At 38.1% G+C, this 15,017-nt stretch overlaps 1 protein-coding gene across 1 annotated transcript; it reads left to right on the top strand.

The window, feature by feature from the left end:
- The first annotated feature begins 8,565 nt into the window (after positions 1-8,565).
- LOC129276723 (ankyrin repeat domain-containing protein 49-like) lies at positions 8,566-13,604 on the top strand. Its single transcript, XM_054913122.2, has one exon. The coding sequence runs from the start codon at positions 9,194-9,196 to the stop codon at positions 10,265-10,267; it is 1,074 nt and encodes a 357-aa protein (XP_054769097.2). The 5' UTR covers positions 8,566-9,193; the 3' UTR covers positions 10,268-13,604.
- The last annotated feature ends 1,413 nt before the right edge of the window (positions 13,605-15,017 follow it).

The following is a 15,017-nucleotide window of genomic DNA, read 5'->3' as shown; positions in this document are numbered from 1 at the left end:
CTCCCCGCATCCGTCACGTGAGCTACATCAAACACACTATTTATCATTGGATGCATAACCTGCATCAAGCAGTTATTCATTCCGGTGTATACACATCATGGTTTATGGATAAATCGATTGATTTCAACACTGGTGGCTGGATCAATATTGTTCACGCGTTTTTTTCCTAAGGTTTCGAAGATGCGTCAGAGATGCTATCGCACGGTTCTCAAGTAGGGCTATATCAACTTGTTGGCGTTGAATATTATTCTTAGCCCCTTGGTGCTTTGAAAGGTTTTTGCTTTGCAGGCATCGTTTTCTTCTAAACAGTCGAAATATTAATGTTGAATTGGTATTAAGACCTTGTGGGACTGTTCCTCCATGTTGTCAAAATGAAAATCAGTTTGTTGCACTCCTCCGATAAAAAAAGTATTTTTATCTATTAATCGTATTCATTGTCTTAATCTTTTTTTAAAGGATAATTATTAGAGGGAGATGGGAAGATAGAAAAAAAAGAGAGGAGGGACAAGAGAGAGAGAGAATAAGGGAAGATGGAGAGGGGGAGGAAGAGGTGGGAGGGCAGGGTAAAGGGAGAGCGAGGAGAGAGGGAAGAGAGTGAAAAGGTCGTATTCAAGTCTGTGTTCAATCAAATATCTGGATATTATACTCGGTCAAAATTACTAGAAATTCATGGGAGATTTGCCATATTGACCAATCAGATAGCAATATTTGAGTAGTTTATAGCATCAGCCCGTTGCTTGCAAGAATAAGGAAAACTGGTCCATCTAATGAAGATATGAAAGTACCGCCTTAATTTTCAAAAATTAATTTCAGTTTAATACCCCTGCATTTTGAAACATCGAACAAACCTAAGTTAAGTTGAAGTCATGAGATAATTATAATTACGTTAGTAATTATGCTGAACGTCATTACATATCTGAGCAGGGAAGAAGGGCACCAATTTTTAAAGGTTGATTATACTTGTACATGTTAAATTATGTAAGATGTAAATGTAACACATTTATTGCTATTTCTCATCTCGAAAAACCGTTCCCTTATTTCAATTTAGGTATTTGATCGCTTCTTCTTTTGTAATTCTACTGTCTATGATCTACTTTTAGGTTCTTCTATAAAAAAAAGGTTAAGTAAAATGTTATCCAATATTGAGTAACCATGGGAATAACGGAACATACATGTAAATTTGGTAGGCAGTAAGTAAGAAACATTGCTCTTTAGGGATTTGTTTACTTCGATGCTTATTATCCGAAGTTTTTTTTTAAAAATCTCAGAAATATAAATATATTTTCCTTTTATAAATTATGAGGTTTAGGAATAAAGAACCTTTTTTTTAATCGTGTCGTATCATGGTTACGAATTGTGAATCTTTGGAAAAAGAAGTTCATCTCGTTTAACGAGAGTTTGATAGCTTAACGCGAGATAAGGGAATCGCTGATCAACTATGCATCATTTCCGATGATGATGATTGTTTTCGAAGGAAGAGCGATGAGAGTCAGAGTGGCAAGCGATTCAAAAAAAAAAAATAATGGTCTGAGGGGACCGTCACTTTGCTCTCCCTGCTACTGTCAGAGATTCTATACAAGCTCGTGGAAAAGTGTAAAAGGGGTTTGTCGACGGGGAAGAGTATGTACTGGTTTAATCTCTTTACGTCTCGGTTCTTTTATAAGATAACATAGGAAATGTACTGTCAAACGCCCTTTGAAGACAACTGACAACCAAAGAGTCTTTGTTTTTGTCTTTGGTGAATCAAAGGAGAGGTTTCGTCCTAGATTCTTGACAAACGATATATTTACCATCTTTTGTCAGCTCCTAAACGAAGGACGAAACTGCTGTTCCGGTTCATCAATTTTGACAAAGACCTTCAAGCTGTTTTTTGTTGACATTTTAAACATATTTACTGTGTTCTTGAATCCGTAATGGAAGGGAAATCTTTCTTGTACGGTCTTCAACCCGTCCTTTTCGTCTGTGGTTCCACTCGTCCGCGATCAGTTCAATTCGTACAGACCTCTCAACTATTTTGAATTTGGAGGAAAGAATCCGATTTTTTGCCATTCAGGGCTTTTCCATTTTGCATGTTCTCGGGGTATATTTTTATTTTGCACTCCTACTATGCCTACAGGAAATACAATTTCGTTCCCGTAGAGAAAAGTCATTTTTTAATATTAGAAAGGTTGTGAGATCTGGTTAATATCAATTTAGATGAATGGTCGAGCTTGTTATTTCTCAATCCCCGTTTTAACTAGTTCTAGTACGTCTGCAATTTGATGTGAACGATTCTTCTTCTTAGCACGCGCGGTGTTTATGTTTACCATGTTTACGTTAGAGCAACAACCAACAGGAACCATGAGATATCGTGAGCTTCCTATGCGGGAACCACGTACCGTGCCTTTGGCAAACAGCACACTTCTCCTTTGTAATATGTTTGAAGTATTGATCAGCAAAACATTTTCACAATCAATACATCAATAGTGTTTGACTGATCTGTTTGTGTTCAAATGGACGCAAAATTTGTACAATGTTGACATGGTTGTAGTGTTTTATCGTTGAGAGAAGATAAGAAGCCTCTTACATTATTTTTAGTCGAGCCTTGACACCCATTTTTATTTTCATGTAGAAGAATTTAATTCAATTATGTATACGTTACCCCGCATAATAATAATAGTAGTCAGTTCTTGCATAGCGCATAACACATTATGAATAACGTCTCTATATGAGCTTCCAAACGACTTGGATATTATTACCCCGGCTGTAGCTCAAGCAGCTAGCTTCCAGCGCTCGGCATTTCAAGAAATAAATTCCTGCCAGGTTATTTTCCAGGGTTGAGTGCAGCACAATGTGAATAAAATTCTTGCTGAAGGAAACTACGCCATGGCTTGGATTTGAACCCACGACCCTCTGTTTCAAAGTCTGGAGACTAATCCACTGGGCCACAACGCTCCATACCCATTATATTATCTTCTCCGGGTTATATCATAGTTGTAATATGTCAAAGAAAAGAGAGAAAATACAGTAAATACCAGCTATTGTATCACGATCACGATTCAACATCACACTCTAGAATAGATCCATTGTAGAACCATGAATGTAGTAGTATAGATAGAGCGTGGCCTATATGCATATGAACCAAACATGTGACATGATTATGGAGACGAACATTTCGGCGGGGGGTGGGGAGGGAGGGAGGGCATAGCACCGTATTAAGGAGATTAATTTGTAGGATGGATCTGCTATTTATGTTTTTCTAATGAAAATAACTCCCTCCAACCTTTGCGTATCATTCTTGTTCTACATGTGTCATTATTTTTTCGCCAATTAATTTCTATTTCTAATTATGTTACTTACGTTCTCTATCTGTTCCTTTCCTTTTTTGTTAATGGGTGTGCGTGAGTGTGAGGGTGAGTTTGTGTGTGTGTGTGTGTGGGGGGGGGGAGGCCCATGAACACCCCCTAAGCGACACCTGTGCATACCTCTCTGCAAATGTCACCATTTACCGCTCTTTATGCACATGGAAAGCAGGGCATATTACTTTCACCTTACCTCATTAGTGATGGTAACTTGCATCCCTAAATAACTAATTATATTAGTTGGCGGGGAGGGTACGTTCGGGTTTGTCTCCCCAAAGTCGGCTGTCACACAAACAAAACCAACTCCAATAGCGATCAAAGCTTATGCGTTATTTTGAATTCCATATTATCGGTCGGTTTGGAGCCGGTTTCGTTTGTGTGACTGAAGTCTAAAATAGCACTAGTTTCTTATTAAACAGCCCGGGGCTTCTGCCCAGAGAGTGTCAAAATCCTGCGGTCCGTTCAGACTGCCAGTCGATTGCACTTGACCTTTGAAGGGTTTAGGGGACCCGTTTCACAAATAACTTGCTATTATTGTACCTCTGTCATTGTGTTAATTGTCATGAGAACAGGGCTAGGTAACCAATCAGAATCAAGGTTTTCATTCCATAGTTATTACAGTATCATTTGTAAACAGGCCAGGGATGTGATGTTCATTTTTAAATGTTTATTTTTCATGTTAATAATGAAAAAAAAAATGTTGTAGAGCCCTCCGCCAGGGCACTGTCTTTTAAGACGGGGTTTGATGTCGTTGGCTTTTATCAGTTACAGTAACCTTGCAATTTTAACCCTTTGCGCGCTGATGTTGCAAATTTGCACAATCATACAATCAAATTTGTATTAATTAGTTTTCTCCTCTACATAGATCTTATAGAGAAGCTTATAAATTACAATAGTTCTTGGATAACATCTATTATAATAATCATAAGCATGATAAGTATCGATTGAGCAATATGGAAATCTTGAATTAAAGAAAATAACATAGAAACAATTGTCATTATCTTCCCAAAATTAATTCAGCGTGCAAAGAGTTAAGAAGTGGGATGCAGAGACTTTTCTCGTATGCTGAATGCATAACCACCCTTTTCCGTCCTGTCTTTAGAATCTCGAAAAAACACCAAAGGTGTGTATTGTTACCTAAAGGAAAAGAAGAAAAATAAGAAGAAAGAGAAGAAGAAAAAAGAAAAGAAGAGAAGAAGAAGAAAAAAAGGGAAAAGAAGAAAAAGAAGAAAAGGAAGAAGAATTGAGGTTAGAAGAGTTCCCTTTCCGAGTGTACCCTATACACTTTCCTCAATAACGGCGCCTCTGTTTTGGCGTCGCCTGTGCGAGCGCAACTTTAAGCTGCGAAAGAATTAAGTTTATTAGTGTTTAATGAAATCACTTGGGCTGTATTTAAAGAACCGCCGTTCCCGCTTCCAGCTAAATGTTACCTCGAGGGCGAATCAGGCAGGGTGCGCCGGAAAACAAGCTACTCTTTAAAGAAGTGTAGTTCTTAATTAAAGGATATGTTAGTCTACAAATCAGACAGTGTGCTTGCTCAAGTTTGATATACGTTCCCGTAATATGAAGTCCTTTTAAAATTTAAGATATATGTGAGTGACTCATGGCTAGAGGATGAATAAACTATATCAGATTCGCAGGCATTTTAATTTTCTTCGGCTTAAGTTTTAATATGATTTTTTTTATCATAGTTCTTCTTGTTAACGAATTTCAAACAGCTTCATGAAAATTTAAAGCCCACTTTCAAGAGTGTCGGTCATCGCTAGTCATACATGAACAATCAATGTGTTTGTTCATCATATCAATTGGAAAACCAAATATATTCGTCATTTTTATCGGAATAACCCTTTCATATACATGTGCTCTTTACATCGACAATGTTTTAGAAGTTCTTCGCTTTATGCATTACTGTTCCGCATTCATGTCCATGGTTACCATGGTTACTTTATAACGTTAAACACAATAGATTGCTTCTAGGTTCTTCATTACTAATGACATGATATATATGAATTACAAATTTTTAAAGTACACAATTTATAATCAACAGCTGAACAGTCATATGTATATTAACGTATACACAAACCTCGTTCGGATCTTGTAAGTCTATGGTGTTCCTTTTCTTTTTCCCCCTTTTTAAATTTTTGTAGAAAATTCAATTTCATTATGCATTCTGTGAGTGAGCAGGCCTGGAATATGAAAGGGCAAGGCATTTTTTTTCTGAAAATACGAAAAATTATGTAGGAGCCAAGTTCGTTGAATCTCGGTCGTATTTTAATATAAGCTGTCGGTGCATGCGTTTGACATGGCAACGCGCTTCAAATAAGTGATTAGTTTAGGAAGATTAGGGGGAATATCGTTGCGGGAGGCTCTGCTACAGATATGTTTCGAGGAGTTTTTGACTTTCATTCTGAGCGGTCTACAAAAGCGTTATTTAAGCTTTGTCTACATTGACTAAAACTAGAAATTTAGTTTTTTGTTGTGTTCAATTTCTTTTCATAATATGAAAAGGTTAAACACTTACAGTATGTGCTGATATTATGCATACTAGGAGCGGAATAACAAGGACAGTTCCTAAATTGAAGAACATTGCAAGTTGAAGTGAATTTATTGAGAAATATTGAGCGTAAAATATGCATGATAGAGAAAGTGGATGGGTGCATGAGCAATACACAGAGTTGGATATAGAGAGGGGGGAGGATGAGGACGAAGATGATGTTTGTGGATGTCTATGTGAGGGTGAGGGTGTGCGTGTGTTTTGTGCTTACATTTTGAAGGAGAGGAGGATGAGGGAGGCGAAGAATAGGCATAGCATAGAGTTGAGTAGACGTCACTTTACACCCAGCTATGTCTTTGGTCGCCTCATGGTATGTAAGAATGTGATGAATGATAAGATCATTCACTGTAGAAAGAATATAGTTATCTCAAAGTGAAAATACAAGGATCAGTTGAAAGTGAAATGACAGCAGATATAAACGTCGACATGTCCAAGATCTTTCATTCCTGGTCTCGAAACAAACATGACAAAAGTGAAAGACTGGATGCGGAGGTTTCCAAGATAACTTTGTGGGTGGGAATCTTCTGGTTGATTCAATTTCAAGTTCTGTTCTGGGGCTAATTATTTCTTGATAGTTGTGTGTATTTAAGTAGGGTTAATATTATACCAGAGCTTGGGCATGTTGGGTACCTTCTCAGGATGATACAAATTTGTCGTAGCTATCGGGATTATCATTACGATCGTCGTCATCGTGATCAACTTATGATGATGAGGATGAAACGATGACCCTGTTGATGAAGATAAGTCTAGTTACCTCTTATTTCACTATTTCGATTCTCATTTTTTTTTCATTTATCAAAGAGCTGCTACGAAGTCCCTGAAAATAATGAATTTATTTAATATACTTATGTCATTTCTAGATTTTACGCAAATTTAATAGCATGTATGATGGATGCCAGTTGAAATGTGGTTGCTACCCCTATGAAGGGAATCTTTTGAAAAGACAGAAGTCGAAGTAAGGATCTTTTGAAGCTACTGGTCTGGACAAAAATGAAGGGAAAAAGTGGCCCAAAACTATCAGAAACATGAGATGTAGACGCTACGTGTTTTGATGTGTGTGTGTGTGTGTGTGTAAAGGGGGGGGGGGGTATGTATGTGTTTGCTTTTTTTTCTGTGCGTGTGTGCGTTTTGTTGTCTGTATGTGTGTAGATCTATTGATTTTATTTCTATCTGTACGTGAGGGAGGGTGTAGAAGGCGCGTATGTGTGCGTGTTGGGAGGGGTGCGTGGATATAAGATGATGTCCGTGTGTGTATGTGTGTGTGTCCGTGAAAGGGCTGTTTTAGAAGTAGAATAAACAAATTCTGGGAGGTATCGCATAGTTAGAGGGGTACACCAACAGACATCCACAATAGAATGACGGGTTGTTTGCTCTGCCTGAAGCCAGATCAGTTATCATCACAAGGCAGACAGACTTCCTAATCTACTTATATTTAAAGGGAAAGTCTATTCCAACGACGGAAAATTATTTGATATCGTGATGTCACAGACAAGCAGCTCTTATATGTTATATGATATAAATCCCAAGAAATGCTATTTTCTCCAAAAATTGAACGTGATTTTATATGTGCGGGGATAATCTCATACACACCATTCCATACCCACTTCTATGAAAAAATATTTTTACTCATCATAAATCATTCAAGAAAATGAATTTGTGAAATTTATATTACATGATATGGGGGGGGGGGGGGGCTGCTCGCATATGACGTCACAATTAAAAACTTTAAAAAATTAACAACTCTCTTCTTATTTTTCGATTGAATTTATTCAGTTTTCTTTATCAATACTTTCTAGTTTTCTTTTCTGTAGTTTATTAAAACATGAAAATACTTACCTGATTTTCTTATTTACGATATAATCGGATGTATCCATTTGGGAGGGCAGTTCATGAAACATAAACTAGCATAAGTAGATGAATATATCACGATTATAGAAGTAAATCCAACATATCGCCACAGGTAACTTCCCCTTTATCAAATGAACATGGTGTAGAGATGACATATGTCTGCAACAAGTACATGCATGAAGAAGGACGGTGGAGGCATAATGACCCCCTCCCCTTCAAATGCAGAACCCCCCGCGATCATGGTGACTGCACATTGAAATGCATTTTGGGGACTAAGGGCGAAAGTTAGACCCCATCATTTCAGTTGTCTTTTTGTTTCTTGTTTCTAATATCAGGATATCAAGCAATCCTCAATCCGAACGTATTTAGTGTAATATCCATCTTGCATATGAAAAGAGCTTAAAAAGGACTACGATTATTTTCAACCTTTTTATAAATTGAGATCCCCTTTGAATGTTTAGGTAATGGGGAGATTAGTCAATTATTGATCTATTAAAATATACCCATCACTCCACAAGAATTAAGAAATTGAATGCCTTTTAAGTAACTTGACATATTTGTAAATGTTTTGTATGTCATCAAATATCGTTCTGATAATTAAATTGATGATTTTGATAATGATATTGCCTTTTACATTTTCTCCCACACCTTCCCCTTTCTCTGTTCCCTCTCCCTGTTTTCTTTATCAAACTCGCACCCTCTGCGTGGTCTTACGGTGTTTCACCTCTTCTTGGACTTTCTTTCCCTTCCAACCCTTTTGGCCTATTACCATCTCTCTCGCATCTCTCGCATCTCTCCAATTTCTATCTCCCATTTCTTCCTTTATCTCGCTCAAATGCAGATCACAATTCCTGGAGTGGCGTCTGTATAATGGGAGCACATTAAACCAGCGCAGAGTCACCCAAGGCGAGGGCGAAGCATGGAGGCAACTCTCCGTACCAATGACCTATTTAAGACCCTACTAAACCCGGAATTCGAAAGACCAAGACCCCTTATTACCAGTTGATTGCCAATTTCGGAATAAGGGCAAACATCTCAGAAGCAATCGGGCGATGTTTGATGCCACATCGAGGAGATTAATTTCTTCCTACCAGTCCGACGAATTGCTTTTCGCCGCAATTCTTTACGATTGGTGAACATCTTGGAGTAAATTTATTTTTTATCTACCCGTTTACGTGCAGGATATGAAGAATGAAGTAATTTTGGATGTTGTAGAAGAATAGCAGTGAAGAGCAGAGTTTAATCCTCGTTTCAAAACCATCATCTTACTGGAACTCGTGAAAATATAAGCAAATGTTTTGATGATTAAAGTTGATGATAATTTGCAATTGTAAGTCTCGTTGGAAAACCATTATGGCAGCAGCTCTCTGTTGAATTCTCAAGTTTGGATACCCGATGAATGTGCTGACTTGCAGCTGACAATTACAGGAAACATCTTGAGTGTTTAACCATGATGGAGGTCTGCAGTGAAAAAACCAAGGAGCTGAGCGAGAGTGTGGAAAGTTTGGACAAAGAGTTCCGCGAACGAGTCGCTCAACACCGCACGGATCGGAGGTTGAGCGTCCCTCGAATAGGAACGGGTCTGACGTTCAAACAGGAAGAAGCGCTAGCGAGGAGAAAGGAGGGAAAAGTAGAGAAGGAAGAAGAGGACGAGCAACAAGGAGCCGTAGGGGGTATTGAGATCGATGTAGAGGATGTGACAACACCCGAACGCTGTATAACGGTTGAAGACTGCGGGGAGCTGGATCTAAGTGGACAGTTAGAACCGAAGAAAGAATCTGATAAAGAGAGACTGGAGAGACTCTTCCAGGCTGGTCTTGAGAGGCAGTACCGCGGGGAAGTCGATGACGATGATGAAGACGAGGACGGGGAAGCTGCTAGGAAGTCGAGGAGGGACACGGAGTTGTTGTTGAACATCATGGAGACGGAGAAGGAGAAGAAGCAAAGGCGAGGCAGTTGGAAGAGTGTATGGGATGATGATGACCCGGAGGAAGATAGTAAGATTAATGAGGATATTGAGAGTGACCCAGTGAAGCGGATACTATGGGCAGCAGAGAATAATGAGATAGAGACGGCGAAGGATTTGCTGGAGGCCACACCAACTCTTATTAGTATACAGGACGAGGACGGTTATACGCCGTTGCACCGCGCAGCGTACAACGGCCACACCGCTATGGTGGAATTCCTTCTCGAAAGAGGCGCGGACATGTGTGCGCGCACCTCTGACGGTTGGCAGCCCATACATTGTGCTGCGCGCTGGAACAATCCGTGCGTTGCGTCGCTTCTTGTTCAAGCCGGTTGCGACGTTAACGCGATGACGAATGGAGGACAAACGGCGTTACATTTGGCGGCGTGTAGTGCTGAATCGGAGGAGATACTTAGCCTATTGCTTCTGAGTCGGTACATCGATACAACACTCAAGAATGCGGCGGACGAAACAGCTTATGATATAGCAAGAAGGACAGGAAGACTAGTTTACCTGTTTGAGGTAAAAGACCCTCATATGCTACCTTCCACCAGCTGACGCCAGCGGGTTTTGTGTACAAGATAAAGACGATGTTAACGGACCAATGATTAAAGCGGTAAACTGTATTAAGATTTTCATGAAATGATTGTTGATCACACTACACCAAAATTTATTCTCTGTTAAAAGCCGGACAGCTCGATAAAATTACATGAGAAATAACTCCATGTATTTGCATGTTACTGGCTTAAATTTCGTTATTGATATCTATCTTCAGAAGTATGATGGTTCACATGAATTCCTGATTTTTTTGTCCACTTTATTCACCCCTGTCTTTCTCCTTTCTGCATTTATTTAATCTTTTTCTTTTCTAGTTTCTTTCCATCTTCCTAATTGATTTGATTCTCATTTCTATATTTCTATTGTTGCCTTATTTCTTCATCTCTTTCTTTATCACATTCATTTTTTCCTCAATATCTTTTATCTTTTTGTTCCCTCTCCATATTTACCCCCAATTCTAATCTCTTTGTCTTCCGTTCTGTTTACCATTACATTGATTACAATTGCCCTTTTAAGACATGTACTTCTGATTGTTAACAGTGTGGTGTTGTCTCCACTACCATGGCTACATTTTTAATTATTCATGTGGCCCTCGGCGCTTGTTGGTTCATAATGACGTGCATTAATGTTCATGTGCTTTCCAATTCTAACGCTCTCGGCATTTTAATTACCGGCTTTCACCGAATGTCTGCATGGGCTTAAAGCTAGAGTCACATCGGCGAAACAGGCCCCAGGGCTCCGTAACACAAAGATTAGCGATCAATCGCTAAATGAAATGACCAATTATAATCAAGTTTACACGCGCATCTGTCGCAAAATGCTGACCAGGAACCAATCAGGAGTGTTCTATCATAATTGCTATTCATCGCTAATCTTTGATTACAATCGGTCGCTAGACGTCAGCTTTTTTGGTGTGACTGGAGCGTGTGGGTGGGTTTGCGAACCATGTGTGAAGGATTTATTGTGACAGATACATCATTCATATTTTCATGATTATAAAAATGCGCAAAATTTGACATATATGAGCCCAAAAGCGCCAACAAGTTTTTTTTTAATTTCGGTTTAACAAAAAGTTAGATTTCTTGCATTCGTAAAAAATGTGGAAAAAAGTCGGGTTCATTGACGTTATTTCACGTTATCCACTTCCCGCGAACAATAAATGGTATGGATGAGGATGATGTAGGCGCAAGTTTCTCAAACTATCAGAGCATCATTTACAAGTGATAGGTTTTGCCCTGTTTTCTAATAGTGCCCATCCTTCGCAAGACGTTCCCATTCTTGTGAAAACACACACACTTCTAGTATCTGACTGTCTTAACTGCTTTGCAAAGTGCAGCTGACTTTCGTCAGCATAACACCGTTACTGTAGCAACCAGAAAATGCCTGCTGGGCTTGTAAGCAAGAAGGACATATCTCATCAATTTTATCATTAAAACATTCTTCAGAATCTGCCGAAAGTGTTGAATAATTCCTGAAGAAATATACAGTTAAAAACAGAAGAAATTATTCTCTGTGGCTTTCTTTGTCCTTGTTAATTGAAAAAATACAGGCAAGTTTGAAGTTGTTTATGCAAAGTGATGTTTCATACCATCGGAGTCAAACTTGTGAGTATGCAAATTCAGATAATTGGAATACAGTAATTGAAAATGTTGCCGTTAAAGAATTTGATTTTTTATTTGTCTATGAATCGGAAAAAGGTAAAAACATTGTCAAATGATTTAAAATTAGAAGTATTAAAGAATTTGCTCTAAAAATTGTATCATATATCAAACGCGAGAAAGAATTGAACAAGATGCTAAATATGAAGTAATGTCAAAATAGAAAAATGTCAATAAGTGAATCATATTGCCTGTGCTATTGGCGTAAATACGTAAATATCTTCCAAACTTACCACCTGTTTTGATATGTCAAACAAAATAAAATGTAAAGTTTGTGTTTTCGTCTCTTCTATGGATATTGATTGAAGAAATATATCTTGTTGATCTTGATTTTGGAAAATGACCTATTCGCTTTTAAATCTAAAAAATATAGTTCTTGCAAATTACAAAGGCTTGTTCAGGAGAGAGGTGATATTTTACGTGAGCCCGTGTAAAATGATTGTGATTCGTGAAGTGTTTAACGTAATTGGGTTGAAAACTGTTCACATTGTTAATGCAGAGGTTGTTGTAAATAGGAATTTATCTTCGATTAAAAACAAAATTAGTATAAAGAAATGCATGGGGAAAATATAATTATAAAGTATATGGGTATACATGCGTTTTTCAAATTTCCGAGAAAGTATGGATTTATCAATACATTAGGAATCAGATATCAAGGAGGTTAAGGTTTTAGGTTGTCTTGGGGAAGTTTGATATTTGATAAGGAGCGCGAATTGGGGATGGGGGGGGGGGGGGTGGTAGGTATGACCTTTTGGTGTTATACTAGTTTATGGAAACCTTTTTGCTCAATGCATGATCATTCGTGTAGAGTGGGAGTGAAATGTACGTCTATTTTGTCAAAGTAACATAAACAAATGAATCATTAATACACCTGTATCTATCATCACATTTATCGCAGTAATCGTTATCAGTTTATATCAGTTCGTTATTCCTATAATGCGTCTTTATACAATGTGAGTTTAAAATGCCAAGTCCCCATCATAAACAGGTTAATTCGAAAAAAAAGAAATACAGATAAATCAGACAAACAAAGCTGAATAATTGCATCAAATTACAGAGATACGCGTTTTTCAAGGGTGAATTCAAATTAATAGTCGATGACATGGCTAACTATTTGAACAGATTCATTGCTAAAGGCGATAGTGATGAGCAACTACAGCAAACATTGAAAGATATCATTGAAAATTTATAACGGACCTTGGAAATGATTATGTGCTTACTTGCGATTCGTGAAGAGATATGTCATGTTATCTGTTGAGGAGCATTTCATGGACAGTTTTGTTTATGGTCTTTTACTGACTAATTTGCTCTAAGCCAATCAGATACATGGGTTTACAGTAGTTTACAACATCTTGTCAATGAAATCTCCGTCTATTTATTTCATGAAACACTCCCTCGGGTGGCTCAAGGAGCTCGTCCTATTTGAAAGTCTGTAAATGTGGATGTGCGCACTTGCGGACGCGTGTGGGGGTAAATTATTAGTGGCCATGTTAATGTATGAGATATTGCACATTCTATTTCTTAATGTTTAATCTTTGAGGTAATAGGTGCCTCCAGGATTTAATGATTCACGATTATTTTTCATTGTATGATAAATATGTTTCATTTGATATAAAACATGTTTGGTGCCTATATGAATATAAATGAATTATGGTGCAGAAAAAAAAACTTTTGTCGTACATTGTCATTATTCTTGGTTGATTATGTTGTGATTAATGGATTAAAAACAAATACACTTTGCCTCGCCTGCATAAAAGAAGCGAAACATTGGCACCGCTTTTTCCGACGACGACGGCGTCATAGGTATAAGGACATATTTCATGAAACTTGGATGATTGGCGATCAGCAGTCATTTATCATTTTCTATGAATTTCATTACACATAATTATGGCGAAAGTTCATTACAAGCCAACAACTTAGATAAAAACGGTCATTTCATCATGTTCATACTTAATTCAAAATGAAATTAGTCCTTGAAACTTAACATATCTTACAAAATGTATATGTACAATTTCATAATAAAATTAGATCAAATTTCACTAAAATTCATTATTCTGAGGTGACCTTAGATTCAACGAGAAAATGTTTTATATTTTAATGTCACGAAGTCAATACTGTTGCTATATTGAGTTGCGTAATGCAGGCCAAGCTAGTTTCACTTGTTTCTTTAAGAATTGGCGAAAGATGAAGAGAGAGAGAGAGAGTGGGGGGGGGGGGATGACGGTCTCTGATGTAACTTTCCTTCCATCGACAGAGCGATATAGACATGATAGTGAAAGGATAAGAGTTTCCCAGAAAGGTGAGATATGTGAGTTTGAGCGAAGGAGAAAGGGAGGGAGGGGATGGGGGGGGGGGGGTGAGAGTGTGGTGTGTGTGTGGTGTCGGTAATAGAGGGGGATATTTTCAGAGAAATGGGGGTAGAGAGAGTAAGAGTGGAAGAGTGACAATGAGGGGTTAGAGAATATAGAAAATAGACTATGATCAGAGACACACACAACTGAACAAAGTCATGATAAGTATATTATATAGGGAGAAGAGAAAACAAAATAGGTGAGACTTTTTGAAGAGACCCAATAAACACATAAGAGGTAATACATGTACAGTATGTAAGAGATATATGGCGTTCTTGCCAACACCAAGGATACTGGGAAGACTTACTGTGGTAGGGGCATTCTAGGTGCTGAAAATACCAAAATAAACAAAATTATCAGGTGAAAATTAAATGGCATATTGAATTAGATTTGAATTAAGTTCAATTTTACTGGCGATAGATATCTCCTCAAGTCTCAACTTTTTAGATATGCCGCTTGGCTTTATGACCAACCTCTCAGCGGGCTTTCGTAATTGTTTTCATTTCCACAGGGGCAACGCCACGAAGGGGGGGGGGGGGTGGTCAGGGGGTGACCGCCCCTACGAGTTTCAATATTTGAAAGAAAAAAGGAGAGGAAAAAAAAAGCAGGAAGAAAACTAAAAAAATCCCTATCGTTCAATTGAGAAAAATGGCATCACATTTAGGTCTTGTTGCTCCCCATCGAATTATCCTTGTGCCGCCTTTGCCATATTTATCTTGTTTTCCCTGTTATCACAGAGAA

This window comes from Lytechinus pictus, chromosome 14, assembly GCF_037042905.1.
Source record: "Lytechinus pictus isolate F3 Inbred chromosome 14, Lp3.0, whole genome shotgun sequence".
Classification (NCBI taxonomy): domain Eukaryota; kingdom Metazoa; phylum Echinodermata; class Echinoidea; order Temnopleuroida; family Toxopneustidae; genus Lytechinus; species Lytechinus pictus.
The sequence above is the reverse complement of the archived record's forward strand: the minus strand, read 5'-3'. Positions and strand labels throughout refer to the sequence as shown.

Bases quoted from the DNA above. Each gene is read 5' to 3' on its own strand.
- LOC129276723 (XM_054913122.2), top strand. From the start codon at position 9,194: ATGATGGAGGTCTGCAGTGAAAAAACCAAGGAGCTGAGCGAGAGTGTG.